The 17,171-nt window shown below is 45.2% G+C and overlaps 1 protein-coding gene across 2 annotated transcripts in view; it reads left to right on the top strand.

Moving 5' to 3' along the window:
- The window catches only part of FRMD4A (FERM domain containing 4A), an 852,768-nt gene that overhangs the window by 784,978 nt on the left and 50,619 nt on the right, over window positions 1-17,171 (top strand). For both annotated transcript variants that reach the window (XM_006894277.1, XM_006894278.1), the window contains one exon: window positions 5,155-5,296. In XM_006894277.1, the coding sequence (XP_006894339.1) occupies window positions 5,155-5,296 (142 nt within the window). The remainder of the gene's footprint in view (window positions 1-5,154; window positions 5,297-17,171) is intronic.

Genomic DNA, 17,171 nt, shown 5'->3' with positions numbered 1-17,171 from the left:
ATTTGCTGCCTTGGAAAGCTGATGAGACCATTCTGTTCTGTCCTGTATGGTCACTGCGCGTGGGAGTCAACTCCGTGTCAGTGGATATTTTTTGTTTTATTGTTCACTGATGGGTGGTAAGGGTAGACAGCTCAGCAATCTTGCTGAACCCCAGTGCCAACTCCTCTGACAGGCGAACCCCACACACACACACACACTGGAAACCACAGTTTTAAAAGGAGGAAAGAAAACTGTGTTTGATCATAATGGTGGTGCAACATTTTCTCCTTGACCTCCTTCTCCCTGTGCTGCTGTGCTGCACAGCACCTCTCCTGGGGGGCTCAGGAGCCTGTCGCAGGACCCTTTAGCCCCAGTCTCTGCGATGATATTACTCTAACCTTGGAGAAGATATGGCCACAGGTTTACAGGTCAAACCACTGAGGCAACAAGTTAATGTGTAAAATTTCCAAAGATGCCTTCGAGGAGGCGAAGCCAAATACCCATACCAATGGGGAGATTCAGCTGCCCTCAGTAAACGCTAGGGGACAGAAGGCAGTGCCCACACTTCCAGGAGCAGGAGAGCTTCCCCTCCCAGTGCTCCATTCCATTTCTCCAAGGATCCAGTTCTTCAATCTACAGTGCCAGGCAAGGAACTGGTTCTCCTCTTTGGAAGTTGGAGGGTTCTGCTTCCCAGCTCTGACCTGGAAAGTCTTTTTAACCTGGGCATGTCTTTTGCTCCATGTACTTTGCTTTTCCCAATTAGAGACCAAGAAAAGACATTCCTGACCTTCATTACTGAGAGGTTAGGTGACACAGTGTTTATGAAACTGCTTAAAGGAATAGGTGTTATATGTTACTGTTACTAATCTCACATACTGTTCTCTGGCCAGTACTTGAAGAAATGTTACATTCTCTGAGAAGTCCTCAGAGTAAATCAGAGGTGATAAAAGTTTTCCCTTAGGAATTGCATGATAACACCTTTCCTTTCTGGAATGCCGCTCTTCCTCTAAGGGTGTTGAGAGCCATCCCCAGAGGGCAGAATGGCTGCTGGCTGAGTGATGGCTGACAGGCCTGGGAGGATGAGCTTCAGACTATTTCTGAACAGCCTGTGCTGGCTGGCATACTGGTCATGGCTTCACACTCTACTGTATAGCGCCATGCCAACCATTCCTTTCTCCGAAGTGCCTCGCCAAAGCCCAAACCTCCCGAGTGATGTTTATCATCCCCACAGAGACAAGTGTGGTCGAGTGGTTTGAGTCAGCAAGAGAGGTAGCCAAGAAGTCTCATGTTGCTCCTTTGGCACCCAGTCATTTCTTTCATGGCCGTTGTGCAAATCATTTAAGAAAGCCATTCTCTCTCTCTGGCTGGCGCTCATGCTCCCCGTCTGCTCCCCCATGACTAAATCTCACTCCATCATCTCCCACCGCATTTCCATCAGGGGATACTCCCTTCACCAAGGAGCAAGTGTACTCTTTTTAGTTTTTCATTGCTTATTTAGATTGAGAGACTGTGCGTGCACCAGCAATAAAGGTGGAGGGACAACGAAGGAGAGGAAGACCCTCCGCCAGGTGGACTGACACAGTGATTGCAGCCTTGGGCTTGAGTGTATCAGAGATTATGAGGCTGGCACAGGGATGGACAGGTTCACCTCTGTTGTTCATAGGGTCGCTATGAGTCAGACCAACTCAGTAGCACCTAACAACACCACCTCTGTTTTTAAGTATATAACCTGTGACAGATATAGTGCACACACACACACACATACATGCATCTTGAATCAGAAAGAACATTCAGTGGTGTGCTGTTTTGGGGGGAATAACACTTTGCATGTGCTATTTGTTTAATAATATGGAGACAGTCTGTAGAATTTCCGCTGCTGAAATGCCATGCTTCTCTGGTGGTTCAGATCCAGCTGCCACTCTGAGGAAGAAAGATGGGCAGTCTCCGCCCGTGCAGTGCATAGCCTTGGAGACGTGCTGGAGGGTGACTTATGAGTCAGGACTTAACCATAATTTGTGGGAGGGGGAAGTGTAAGTGTACTTTACAGTAACACATGCTATCCTAAAAGATCAGAAACTTGAATCCTAGCAACCTTTGTAGCTTAGGGCTAATGAACGGTTTGTGACCTTCGGAACAAAATATGTGAAAGCTCCAATTGCTTAAACTGTAGACATTTACCCTCTGAAACCAAGGTAGAGACTTCTTGCATTGGCTCCTGACCCCAAAACTCTTTCCTTCTTCTAAATCTCTGTCTCCCATCTCTTCCTCTCTCAGGCATGGAAGGGGGAAATTAAACCATGTTCACAGGGTCAAAATAATAAAACTGAGTAAGACATATGGAGCAAGGCCCATAGAGCAAGACTTGCACTTGTCTTCTGGGTGGGCCAGAGGGCGAGACTTTGCAAGATGAAATTCTCCTGTTAGGATTCATTTCTCCAGCTGTGTCTGTAAGTCCTCACCGTATTTCTATTCCTCACTAATCAACAGCCGACTTTGTGAGGATGGCACCGGGTCCAGCATGGTTTTGTTCTATTATTCATCAAGTCTGTGGGTTGGAGCCACCTTGACAGGACCTAACAATAGCAGTCTCCCTTGGAAAGCAGATCTGTTGTCCTTCTCCATGGCGTCTGAGATTGATGTGTGGAATAAATTGGGGGCAGCGTGGAGGCCAGTCTTCCATATGTTTAATGAGATCTCCACAATATCAGCCTTCAGTCTAACATCATTTAGCAATTTACTAACCAGGCTTCAGTTCCTACCATTTCCGTATACCCCATTCCTAGTGCCTTTGCATGTGTTACCTCAATCCATCTTATCACAGCTCCGTGAACTGGGTTTTAAGGTCAGCATCTCACAAGCAGGAATCTAGAGGTTCAGAAAGGTTAAGAATGGACCTTGCCCAGGGTCATGCAGTAATTAGTTAGAGAGAGCCAAGATTTTAATCTAGATCTTTTTAACTTCAAAGCCCAGGCCCCAGACCACCATGAGTTGCTATTACGTATTTTTAAATGGGAGCTCCTTTTTTATGAAAGCACTGGCCTTGGTGGAAGAATAGTGCTGAAAGAAAGGAAGTAATGGATTGTGCTCACTGTGCTTGCTTGGAGGCTAAAGCTCAACCAGATGGGGGCTTTTGATATGTTGTGTCAAAATGAAATAGAAGGCCCTTCCTGCTTTCTGCTACAAGCCAGAATGCTATGCAGGCCTGGATGGCGAGATTAGTTCACAAACAAGGAAGCCCTTTCTTGAAGTAGGCCTGGTTCTGAATGCAAGGGGAAAAGTTGAGGTCAGAAAGGAGGCAGTAAGTAGAGTGAACGGCCAATGGGATCGAGAGCCAGGAGGAAGCCAGTTCATACCCAGGTCAACAAAACAAGCAAAAACTCGGAGTATTTCTCCTGCCCCTCCGACATTCACCGTGTTAACGTGAGGGGAGTGCACAGCAGTCGGAAGCTGTTGTCATTCACCAGCAGTGACAGCACTATGTAGGCCAGAGAAAGATCAGTGGCACAGGTGTGGGGACAGCAGTGTTTGCAGGCCCCCGGGCTCAGAGCAGGACTGTAAATAAGGAGGATTGAGGCCGGCAGGTAGAGGACACAGACCCAGTGTGGGATACATACCTTGCACAGTAAGCAAGGTAAATACAGCCTGCTTTGTCTCTACTTACTAATCTGCAGTGACCAATTTCACCCCAAAGATTCTACTTCTAGGGATGACTGGCATCACTCTCTCTCCCACCTTCCCACAGAACCAAAGCCTCCTTTCCCTAACAGGGACAGAACAATTCTGATAATATAGACCATAGGACTTGGGCCCCTAACCCAAAAGTTGCACCTCTCTGGTGGTTGGAACCCATCAGCTACTCCACAGAAGAAAGATGGGCATCTCCTCTTACGTGATTTAAAAACCTGCTGGATAAACAAAGCATCAGATCCAACTGGACAGCAACGAGTGAGTGAGTGACAAGGACAGAGAACCCACTAGTATCTTGCTTATTGAATAATCTGCCCCAGTACATAGCCCTCCAAGGCCTTCATCATCTTCCCTTGTCCCTAGTTCCTGCCGTGTGTGGGAAGGATCTTGTCTGACATAAGATCAGATATGTTAGGTAAGATGTGTTGGGGGTTTTTTTACTGGTACCATTGAATGTAACTCATGGCAACTCCATGTGACAACGTGTACCTGCCTGGTAGGATCTCCTTGGCTAGAAGGAGCCCTGGTTGGCCATGTCTTCTCCCCATGAGCTACTGGGAGGGTTCTGGTTGCCAGCCAAGTACTTAACTAATTCACCACAAGACACAACATCCCCCACACCCCCAGCCCAGACATCATAGTAAATTATTGGAATCTTAATTATTACCATGAACCGGTTCTATCCATCTGCGTACTCTAGCCACTGGCTGCAGAAAGATAAATAAGCAGAGGTGTGAGTGATACTAACATTTGTAATTGTTTCCACAAAGTTCATGATACAGGTAAAGCCTTTTTCCTCATGTACTGTTTTACAAAACTTAATTTCCTGGAGTTCAGGAGGTAAATGGCAAAAACATTTGAAGGAAAGCAAACCACTTTTCACTTACCTAGACGGACCAGTCTGTTCTTTTGGCAGTTTGTGAGATACTCGGTACTCTTCTCCAACACCACAATTCAAAGGCTTAAGTTCTTCTGAAAAGACTGTAGTTTTCAAACTATGTGAGTTTACAGTTGGGAGAAATAAGGCCAAGCGAGTTAACAACATTCTTCAAATCAGGACCCACCCCTGGTCTGTCCTTCTCCAGTGCCTGTTTTCTTCAACACAAAACAGAACAGGCTATAAAAATAATCACAAACCAACTTCCCTGGAGTTGTTGTGACTCACAGTAGCCTTGGCTCTGAAGGCTATAAATCAATATGGGAGGAGACTGGAAGAGCCAATGGTGGATTCAAACCCGTCACCTTTCAGTTAGCAGTCCTGCCAGAGCTCCAAGGCCCAGAACTCCTTATAGGATACAGGTTAGGAAAATTCATCAATGAATAGTCCAGATATGCTCTTTACCCAGAGTTTTGGTGATTTAAAGATGGGAGATAACACAGGGAGATAAGATTTGTTAAACTACTGCAGGACAACACAGCCAAAGGATCACTGTTATCTCTTACAAGTAGTCACTCTTTTGGGTCTCAGCTGTTTTAATTTTGTTCCAGTCCAAGATCCATGCCGCGAGAAGTCTGAGTGAGATTGCCATTGACCTGACGGAGACAGGCACGCTGAAGACCTCGAAGCTGGCCAACATGGGAAGCAAAGGCAAGATCATCAGCGGCAGCAGTGGGAGTCTGCTGTCCTCAGGTAAGCAGAGCTCCAGGTCAGGAGCAGTGAGGGAGGGGCGTGAATTAAGGTCCCTGAGGTATGTCCTCCACCCAGACCCAGACCAGCAGTGCTGAGGAGGCATGCAGCAGCCGCAGTCAGAAGCTGGCTCTAGTTCTCAGACCAAGGTTTGGAATTAAATGTGAATCTAAGGAAACCACCAAAAGTATAAAAGGATGGGATGGAGAGAAAGCAGAATCATGAAGTGTGGGAAGCGCTGTTGTTCACACACAGATCTCCTCAGCCACCCGTGGGGCCTCTCGGAATACCCCCGGCTGACCAGTAGGGCCTCACTGGTATATCATTAAAGCAAATTATGCTGATGAAGGGTCGAGGTTAATGGCCATGTACTGAGAAACACACTTTAGTCTGTTCTCCAGACAAAAAGCATGGAATCATCTTGCTCATCAAGCGGATGAGAAACTCTCTAACAGAGTGTGACTTCAATATCAAGTGCATTTTGAAACCCAAAGTCAAGGGCTGTGGTTCTGCCGTCTGCTCTGCCCAGCCAGAGTGGGCCATTTTATCATCAGGGGGAGGCTGAGAGCGTGGGAGGAGAGCAAAGAGCTGTAGTTTCACATCGGGCTGCCGGCAAGAACAGTGATGCCATTCACTGAGATGGCGGGAGGATGAGGAGGGTGGGGAGAGGAGGGAGGCAGTAATTGTTTGAAATGTTAGAAACCTAAAACTAATCAAGGTTACTCCATGGCCATGTGGTAAATGCCTAGTCGTCCTTGGGAACAGTGTAGCCTCGCTTCTGATCTGTGAGAACAAAGCAAGAAATTTGTTTTTAAAAAAATAAAGACAGACTGGTTGTCATGGAGTTGGGTCCAACTTAACATCAGCCCCACATTGTGACGGAGTGCTCCTTCGGGTTTTCAGTGGCTGGATTTTTGGAAGTAGATCAGCAGGCCTTACTTCCAAGAGCTAGTGGATTTACTTGAACCTCTCACCTTGCAGTTACCAGAAAGCACAGTAACCATTTGCCCAGGGATCCCAAAAGTCTTCATCCTAACTTCTTGCACCAAAATGATTTCTGTAGCCTTATGTAGTGACGAAGAGCAACAACTGACAAGGGACAGGAAAGAAAGAAAAGGAAAAAACTGGTTCATTAGATTCTGGGGTGGTATGGTGTATTGGTAATCAGGGAAAGATATAAAGCTAAAGCCTTAAGAGAAAGGGTTTCTCCTCCTGAACTGAGAGATGGGGGTCACCGTGAGACCAGTGGAGACCCCTCATTTGCGCAGACCTTGGGCAGAGCCCTAGCAATTACTCACATATTTTTGTAAAATGTGTATCTATGATACGCTTCGTTTTCTTTTTCTTAAATCGTTCTCATCATTAGCTGAGGCCACGTAGAGCCGACCTCATGCACAACAGAAACGCGTGCTGGTCCTGGATCAGACTGTTGTGATCCACAGGGTTTTGACTGGTTCGTTTTCAAAAACAGATGGCCAGGCCTTTCCTCCCAGGCTGTTGTAGTCCAGACGCTCCACTGATACCTGCTCGGCATCACAGCAAAATACAAGTCTCCACTGGCGAGCAAGTGGTGACCGTGCACAGATTGAAAATACAAAGCAAGAATCCTACCACTGAGCCACCCCCACACCTAAAGCCACCACGTTTACACAGCCCAGGCCTCAAAAACTAGGATCTGCCTCTGCCAGGCTTCAAGAGTTTTGGGTTCACTGCTCCTGAAGAATTTTCCATTGAGAAAATAGGTCAAATAAGACAGAAGTATCCCAGATGGTGGTGCACAGGTTAAGTACTTGATAGGGCATTTAAGACCTACCCAGAAACTGTGAGAAGACTACCCCCACAAAGATTATAACTCAAAAAACTATGGAGTGTTCTGTTTTGTCACATGGGGTAGATAGGACTTGATATTGACTCAAATAAGAAAATAAAAAAAGAACAAGTGAAGAGAGGAGATAATTTTGCCTCCCCCTGCCAAGGAGAATTGATAGAGAAATCTAATCTCTATGCCTGGAATTATAGCCACTCCCAGACAAATGCTGAATGGCAGACAGCAGAACCAAAAGCCACCAACTGTGTTTGTCTTTTAAAGATAAAATACAATAAACAGTCCTTTTAAAACTCAGATTGGGGCCTGGGTTGATGAGGCCACTTCCCTATTTATCTGGCCAATGCATCCAGCCGGCTCGTCTTGCCGGTGGTAAGCAGGTGAACACCAGCTGTAATTAGCACTTCCTTTGGAAATCTGGGTACTTTCTGAATTTATGTGGCTGGACCCAGAAGGAGATCAGATTTTGCAAGCTCAGTAGATTGCAAACTTAAGCACATCATCAGTCTCCTGGAAAATGTGTTAAAGCAAGATGCCTGACCATCACACCCAGAGTTTCTGATTCTGTAGACATGAAATGAACTGAGAATTTGCTTTTCTAACAATGACTAGGGAGGATAGGAGAATTGATGTCTTTGAGCTGTGGTGCTGGAGAAGAGTATTGAATGTACCATGGACTGCCAAGAAAACAAACAGATTCATCCTAGAGAGGATTAAGCCAGGCTGCTCCTTGGAGGCAAGGATTCTGGGGCTTTGTCTGACATACTTTGGACATGTTGTAAGGAGAAACAGGTCTTTAGAGAGGGACATCATGCTGGGTAGAGTAGAGGGACAGTGCAGGAGGGGAAGACCCTCTATGAGGTGGATTGATTCAGTGACTGGGGTAATCAGGATGGGTGTGTCAAGAGGCAATGAGATTGGCACAGGATAGAGCAGGGTTTAGGGCTGTTGTACATAGGGTCGCTATGAGTCGCAAAGGACATAACAACAAGTTTCCAAAGGACACAGCCCTCCTCCAGGGAGCTCTGTTGGCCTAGTGGTAAGAAGCTGCACTGCAATCCCAAAGGCATTGCAATCAAATCTTCATGGGAGAAGTCTCCTCCTGTGTGATTTGTTGTTGTTGTTGTTATGTGTTATCAAGTGTGACATTTACTGCCTCTGAAAACCCGCCGGAGGGTCAGCTATGAGTTGGTTCTGAGTCAACAGCATACAACAACATAACTAATACAAGAATCTTTATCTCAGAATGTTAAAACGGTTTAAAAATAAATAAATAAAATGGTTTTTAGATAAGGCATTCCTGATTCAAGCTATAGTTTTTCCAATCACCTTACTATGCATTTGCGAGCTGGACAGTGAATAAGGATGACAGAAGATTTGATGCCTTTGGATTGTGCTGTTGAAAAGAGTACTGAATATCCCATTAAGAACAAACTGATACGTCTTGGAGAAGGTACATATAGCCAGAGTGCTCCTTAGAGGCAAGGATGACAGAGCTTTGTCTCACATACTTTGGACATGTTGTTAGGAGAGGCTACTCCTTGGCAGGGGGCATCTTGCTTGGAAAGATGGAGGGTCCGCGAAAGAGAGGAAGACCCTCCACAAGGTGGATTGACGCAGTGACTGCAGCAGTGGGCTCAAGTATGTCAGAGAGTATAAAGATGACACAGGATAAGACAGAGTTCAGGTCTGCTGTTCATAGAGTTGCGATGAGTCTTACTCGACTTGATGGCACCTAACAGCCACAACAGTCAGTTGTTAGTGGTCAGGACTCCAGGCTGAGGGAGTTAGGGGTTGACCTTCTCCAGGTACAGAGTGGCTCCAGCTGTCAACTTGCACTGCCTTAGCCCTTTCCATGCCCCAACTCTGCTGCACAGCGCAGCAAGATTGAACACGAGGCAAGAAGGTGTGAGTCATATCCCATGACTAGACTTTTCCCAGCCTCTGCAAGTTGCAGCCTGAAAAATATCCTTCATCGAAAAGGTGGAGGCTTCTTGGGGATGTGCCTGCCATGACATGGGAAAGACAGTTGGACTGGTGGAGGGGGAGGTCACAAACAGGAAACTTTCCATTAAATAACAAAGAGAAATCCTGACCAAGCACACATCTTACGACTGGAGGGCACCTTCACAGGGGAAAGCCCTTGGCAGCCCCACTTGGAAGGGAGTGACCTCCCTCACATCACCCACGACAGGAGCTTCTGATCCTTGGCTGGCAGTCTACACAGCCAGCTAATCCTCTGCCCTTCCTTTGTCCTTTTCAGTGCCCTCTTGTCTACATGCTTGTTGAGGCCTCTCCTAGGAATGTGTTCCCACTGGCACAGCCTACATACAACCTGGGTTTTCCCAGCAGCCCTGATTTTAGTCTTTTCAGTATCCTTGTCAGACTGCACTGCTATGGCCTAGTCCATTAGAGTTGTGTTATTAAGCTCAAAGTGACATCTCTTCAGTGACTCAAATCCACTCACCACTCCTGAGGAGAATAGTGGGCAGTTCCCTCCCATGCTGTTGATTAACAGCTTCCAAAAACCTGCTGGGGGGTCAGCAGTGAATGGGTTCTAAGTCAGTGGCAATGAGTTGAGCGTCAGTTGACTGTATGTTCTAACTTTTTGTTCAGGAAATATAATACTTACTACTTCAAATCCAATTTGGCAAATTATTTTCTTTTTTCCCTACTGCCTCATGCTAAAATAAACAAAATGATGCCTAACAAATGTTTCCTTTAAAACATTTTGAGAAAACTTTTTAACATCTTTCTAACCCCAGCCCAGTGCCAAATATTCAGTAGGTACTCAATTGACAATTATTTTAATTGGATTTTAAAAAATACTAGTAAGATTCCTGTGTGTTAGGCGTTTTAACAGTCCGCTATGGCCTAGTGGCAAGAAGCTGCACGGCAATGCCAAAGGCACGTGGTTCAAGACCGCCAGCTGCTCTGTGGCAGAAGGATAGGCAGTCTTCTCCCATGTGGTCAGCTGCCTCTGAACACCCACCAGAAGGTCAGCTATGGATCTTTTTTCACTTGACGGTACACAACAACAACATGGGTCAATGTTCCAGGAGTATGTGATATCTTGTCCTAGATTATGTGATATTTTGGTCCTTACTCTTAAAATAAAAGGCATTGTCATTTGAGTAGCTCTGAAGAGCAATAGTGTCAGTTTGAAGACTACGGTTTGTCTTCAGGCCATGGTCTTCTCAGTCATCTTCTGTGCATCAAAGAAGGGAATAATGATAACAGATGAAGAATTGATGCCTTTGAATTGTGAGGCTGGAGAGTAGTACTGAATATCCCATCAAAAGAATAAACAGATATGTGTTGGAAAAAATGCAGCCAAAGTGCTCCTTGGAGAAAAGACATACTTTTGGACATGTAGCTAGGCGAGGCTATTCCCTAGAAAGAGATACAAGATGATGAAGGATCACCGAAAGAGACGAAGACCACCAATGAGATGGATTGAGACAGTGACTTCATGAGTGAGATCTAGTGTGTCTAGTGTGATGAGGATGGCACAGGTGAGGGCAGGGTTCAGGTGGGCTGTTCATAGTGTCGCTGTGAGTCATACTCGACTCGATGGCACCTAACAACAACAACAACAATAGAAAGTTTTAATTCATCTGCCACTTCATGGGAGAAAGATGGGCAATCTTCACCTGGAAGAATTTACAGCCTCAGAACCCGAAACAGGGTTTCTACTAGTTGGAATCAATTTGACAGCAGGGGTTGAAATATGTTAAATACTATACACAGCATTTAAAAATGATACCCACATTTCTCAAAGAGTTTGCATACTATTTATTGATATAAAAATAGAAATTAATATACTCAAGTTATTTAGTACCTTTGAAGGTGATTTTCCAATTTAAATAAAAGAACACCTAAGTACAACAGTCCACTTCTTAGTGTCTGTAGCAACATGTGCTGAGAAAAGAAAAGGTTCTGTTAAACGCATGGGGGGAAGCACACACTGGCTAGTTCCCTGAGCCACGGACTAGTGTTTTAAAATTAAAAGATCAGCAGAGTTGAACTAATTTTTTTGAGACTTGAGGTCAAAGTGGACTGAATTCTGCTAAACTTTAATCTGCGAAATTAGTGGCCTAATTCTGCTAACATTATTTAAAAAAAAAATCCTGTAGTGGTTCTTCTAGTTGTTCTTCTGTGCCATTGAGTCAGAGCTGACTCTTCAGTGAGTTTTCAGAGGCGGTAAATAGTTCATCTTTCTTCTGAGAATTGGTTAGTGGATTTGAACTACCTCCCTTTGGATTGGCATTGCACTTCCTTACCCATAGGCCACTAGGGCTCCCTATTGCTACCTAGGACAATCTCGATTAGAGTTCTGCAGGCCTATGTCCTAGTGTTGTTATGTGCAGTTGATTCAGGACCAACTCAGAGCTGATGCTCCAGCAGGTTTTCAGAGGCTATAAATCGCACAGGAGAAGGTTGTCCTTCAGTCTCCCCTGGAAAAGCTAGTAGATCCAAACTGTGCTTTTGGGTTGGCAGCACACCTCCTTACCCCATGTCCTAGTAGAACTCCGTTTTAGCTGCTGAAAAGCTTGAACCATCAGAGTCAGAGCTCCCTTGGAGTAAGACAAAGCTCTCTCACTTCGTGATACAGAACTGAGCGCGATTAAGATCTGAGGAAACCCATCTTCTAAATCCATGTGTGAAGGATTCCTATTCATGGGCAGGTGTTGAAAGGGTGTACGGACCCACATGCCTAGAACACATCCCTTGAGAGTCAGCTGGGCTTTCTCAGCTTCCTCTGGCAGAGGAAGTTTTAAAATCTGGTTGCATGTCGCTCCCTCCACCAGCCAGCAGAGTCCCACCCCTTGCCCTGTACAACTCTGACCATCCCCATCTCAGCCCCATGCCTGCCAGATACTCGCTAAATCTGCTGAGTGACCACTGGAAGGGGAGTCAGCTGGGGAGCTTACATTCATTCTTTCTTGTGAGAGCCTGGATAGTTCCTCCAGTGTTTTAGAAGCCTCTGTATATCAACTCTGCAGTTCCTAAGTCTGGTGGCCTAGTAGGTAGGGAGTTGTGCTGTCAGCTCAGAGGCAGGTGGTTTGAATCCATCAGCAGCTCCATGAGAGAAAGATGGGCAATCTCCTCCCAAGCAGTTTACAGCCTCTGAAAACCCACTGGAGGGCCAGCGATGAATTGGTTCAGACTCGACACAAATGCACTTGAGAGGTGTTTTTTTGAGAGTCATTGTAATGGTTAGTACACGCAGCTGTTAACCTAAAGGTTAGATGTTTATTCTCCCAAGAGGCACCTTCAGAGAAATGCCTGGTGATCTGTGAGATCATCCATGAAGAGCCTGGTGGAGCAGTTTGCTGACACACTTAGGGTCTCTGTGAATCAGGCTCAGTTCATTGACACTTGATTTTATAGACTGTTTTTGCTTGTGTTTGCTTTGGGTGGAAAAAAAAATTCAAGAGGTTCAGAGAAAGTTTGAGAGGACAAGAATAAATTCAAACCATTTGATTAAGATATTTTCAAAATCTGAAGGAAGCATTTCATAGACATTTCACAGGGTTTGTCTCCTCCACCACCTCCCTTCCTTCATTACTAGAAGTCATAGAAAAGATTGAAGGGGAGAGGAAAATGAAAAATGGAGCAAAGAAACAGAAAGTGTGCTCCCCAATTGTCCCATTTGGCCTGGTAGCTGAACACACATGGTCCTTTCCTCCTCCAAGTAATTCTTGGAAAGTGGGAGAGAGTCTAGGATTTGTTCTAAGCATTGCTCAGGGATTTGCCATAGCAAAACAATTCTGATTTTATTGTGGGTGCAGGGGCCAAGGGAAAAGTGGTTTTTCCTTTCATCTACTTAAAGAAACAGCACAGGCCCACTTAGGAAATACCCTCGATTTTGTAGGACTGCATGGCTTACATGACCACAAAAATTCGACTGTGCATCCTTTCTTAAAAGAAATAGAACAATGACACTGTTATTGGCTTCTTGGATGGAAATAGAGGAGCATAAACCACACATTTGTAATAAAGAAAATGGCATACTGTGCCTATAAATAAAAATGGAGCTGTATGATTAATGAGGTGGCGACTGAGTCATCTTCAATGTGGTGAGCAGGATTGTGCAGATAGTGATGAGTCTTTGGTGAAAAAACAAGGAAAAAAAGTACGAAACCCCTCAGCTTACTATTGTACAGCCACTCTGACCTTCCGTTCTGGGAAAACATGTTGTGCTCCGCACGGACCCCAGACGTGCCCGAGGCCAGCCCATATTCATTGCCCAACTATGTCCACATTCTCATTCTCTGAATGCTGGTGCTTCCTCCCATTGTCTGAAAGTTTATTAATAACTAATGACAACAGTGAAGATGCCAGTTATTTGACTTCTCTCCATACAGAGGAGTGATCTGATAAGCCGCTCTCACTTGTGGACATGGCAACGTTAAGCTCAAGATGCACGTGGTATAAACAGTAAATGCTCTCGGCTGCTATCAAAAGGTTGGAAGAACAAGCCTTTGAAAAATTCTGTGAAGCACTGTTTCACCTTTGACTCTCATGGGGTCACCATTAGCCGGAATCAATTCAGCAACTGCTTAGGTTTAGTTTATGTTGGTGTAAACAACACAGTGTTTGTTTGGAGCTTGGTTTTCTCCCCTTTTTGGTTTTCAACTGCTCTTAATCTCTTTCCTGCATCTCTCTTGAGCATTTGCAAGTTCTCCAGCATCTGCTGCCCATCAGCTCCTTTTAGGTCTAATGATGAGCAGGGTTCTAGGTGCCTTGACATTTGGTCATGAGCTTAGCACCCTGCAGATGAGCTCGGCTCGGCTGGCCCTGCTGAAATGTTTGTTCATGCTGTACTGTTCGGCCAGTGAACACTGTGAAATACCTTTCTGTGGAGTGGATATTCCTGGACTTGTTTGAGCAAGAGCTGTCAGTCTAAATTGAGAAGACAGTAATTTACCCTTCCTCTGCACTCATATAGTGGGGGAAATTAATATTTACTGTTGTTTTGTACTATCGCGTCCGAACCAACCCACAGCTGACCCTCCAGCAAGTTTTCAGAGGCAGTAAATCACACGAGAGAAGAATGCCCATCTTTCTCCCATGGAGCAGCTGGCAGATTCACACCCTGTGCTCTTGGATCAGTAATGCAGCTTCTTATCACTGGGTCACCAGAGCTCCCTTATTGCTGTATTTCTATTGAGATACAAATACAAATCTCCCATGTGGTACTTTGTTGTCAGGTGGCATCAAGTCATTTCCAATTTGTGGTCATCCCTGCTTGGCTGTAAGTTGCGCAGAAGCGGATCACCAGGTCTTTCTCTTGGCAAACCACTGGGTGGGTTGGAATGGCCAGTCTTCTCAGTTAATAACCAAGTGCTTAACCCAAGATCTTTGCCACGTGTTCCTCAAACTCCCTGCTGTCAAGTCAGAACTGATTCATAGCTGATGCTCCACTGGGTTTCTGAGGCTGTCAATCCCACAGGAGGAGAATGCCCGACTTTCTCCTATGGAAATGCTGGTGGGTTTGAACCACCAGAAAGGTGTGGCCTTTGCATTCCACCACCAGAGCTCCCAGTTGAGGACTATTGGCCTACTAAAATGGGATAGGAAAGATGATTGGTAGTGCCTAACCTAAAGGAATTGTTGTTGTTATGTGCCATCAAGTCAAATACAACTCATAGCAACCCTATGCACAATAGTTCTGAACCCTGCTCTATCCTGAGTCAGTCTTAATGTCTCTGACACACCTACCCCTGGTACCCCAGTTATTGTGTCAATCCCTTTCATCCTGGGTCTTCCTCTCCTGCGCAATCTCTCAGCCTTTCTAAGCATGATATCCTTCTCCAAAGACTGCCCCCCCCACCCCCGGCTATAGGCCCAAAATATGTGAGATAGAGTCTTAAAAATCCTTGCCTCCAAGAAGAAGCTTGGTTTTACCATCTCCAGGACAGACCTGTTAGTTCTCTTGGTGGTCTGTGGAATGTTCATTGCTCTTCTCCAGCACCATAACTCAAAGGCATCAGTTCTTCTGTCATCCTTGGTCACTGTCCACTTCTCTTATGTAATTGTGAAGAGCTAACTGAGTGAATTTTTAAAAATTATATTTTAAACAATGGGTGGGGGAAGCATTATTACCTCTCAACAGTCTTTCCATTCTCATTGAGGGCAGCCCTCTGTTTGTGGTTAGAACAGGATAATTCATTAACAATCTCTAAACGTCAGTAGCAATAGACTAACAGAACCGTGGAGCCTGAAAGATCAACCCCCCTCAACCTCACACTGTAAGAAATGGAAACCTTATGAGTTACTAAATATAATAGTTTCAATTAGATATTTTACCAGATGCTGCTGATTTTAAAAAATCAACTCCTCTGTTTTCTTTTTTTTTCTTTTTTTTCTCATCTCATTACCCTTTGGCCTGTACTGGTGAGCTGTGGAACCTAGCCAGAAATCAAAACCCATCAGGGCCTCACAGCCACCAACAAAAAAAGGTGCTTACTTTTCAAAGAGCTTCCGTTTCAATACTCTTTTAAGTGACATATTGTGTTTTAAGACTGTAATCCTGAAGAAAAGGTTTCCAAGCATGCATTTTTCACATTAAAAAGAAAAAAATCACATTTAATTCCCTGAGACTGTCTAGAGAGATAACACAATTTATCCTGAAGTCTGCACTGTGGCATTATTTCACATGGTCCCCTAGGACATCTTTTATGTAGAGAATTCATAATTGAGGATTTGTACGGGAAATAGATATCTCTTTATTATAAAAAAAAAAAAAGAATGAGTTCAGATCCTTGCTTCATATTTATTCCTGGGTTGTCTGCCAATACTTTTCTTTCCAGATTTTGCGGATCTGCTGGGAATATGCCTTCTTCATTTCTTTCCTGATGGGCCTAAACAGATTGTTACTTCCTTCCCTTACTGTTGGGGCAACAGATTCCTTTCTTCTTTGGAGGACTGTTTGTTTCGAATTTTCCCCTCCTTACCGAGTGGAATGCACCCCTCTGTCTTCTGGACTCGGTGGGCTGATCATCAGTATTCCATCTGTGTAGAAACAGATGTGCCACAATTCCTGACAATGCACGCTCCATGGCAGGATGTGCACTCATATCCGGTGCTGAGTGGCCCTGCGTTGTTTGAAAGATAGGCTCAATCCCCCAGCCCCACGGAGTGAGGATATCCTCCCATGTGTTCACTTGGGGGTGGACTGCTGTCTGCGCTCTGGTGTTCCCTGGACATCCGGCCCCTGGGAGGCCAGCCACCCATTGGCGTGAAGTCTGGAGTTCCCCAACTGGAGGGTGAGACACCAGTCATGATAGAGACAGAGGCAGTCGAGTGGATTTTCACTCTGCCGTGAGTGTCAGTAGTGGAGGGTTGCACATTGAAAGGTTGCAAATACACACTGAAAAGGATTTGCCTGTCGTAAGCAAATCATTCAAACTCTCTCTGACTGTGTTCAGATCGGAAGTGTCATTTTTTTCTGGGTCAGATCTTTTTCTCCTCCCTTCCTGCCAGACTATTAGTGCCGTCTTTCTATGAAAAGGAAGCCTCATGGTACAGTGTTTAGGTGCTTGGTTGCTAACTGGAAATTCAAACCCACCAGCTGCTCTGAGGAGAAAGATGTGGCAGTTCTACTCTGTTGCATAGAGTTGCTCTGCATCAGAGAGCAGTGAGTCTGGGGGGTTGTGTGTGGTTATTTCTATAAAGGAGTTCTTGGGTAGTGCAGACTGTTAGGAACCCTCAAGTTGAAGGGTTGAATCCATGCTGATGTGCTTCCAAAGAAAGGCCTGGCTGTGTGCTCCTGAGAAATCAGCCTTGGGAAGCTCTGTGGAACAGTTCTGCCCTGACACACAGGGGTCAGCATGACTCAGCCTTGACTCAAGGACACCTGGGTGTTTTGTTTGTTTGTTTATATAAAAACATTTTGTTGAGTATTGAGATAAGATAAGAGAATGTTGTTGCTGTTAGGTACCATTGAGTACAACTCAAGGAGACCAAATGAACAACAGATCTGAATCCCATCCTGTCCTGTGCCAATCCTCACCATCTCTGATACGCTTGAGCCCATTGCTGGAG

This window comes from Elephantulus edwardii, unplaced genomic scaffold (genome assembly GCF_000299155.1).
Source record: "Elephantulus edwardii isolate Elephantulus edwardi_28Jun2011 unplaced genomic scaffold, EleEdw1.0 scaffold00139, whole genome shotgun sequence".
NCBI classification, from domain to species: Eukaryota; Metazoa; Chordata; class Mammalia; order Macroscelidea; family Macroscelididae; genus Elephantulus; species Elephantulus edwardii.
This window is presented reverse-complemented; position numbering and strand designations above follow the sequence as displayed.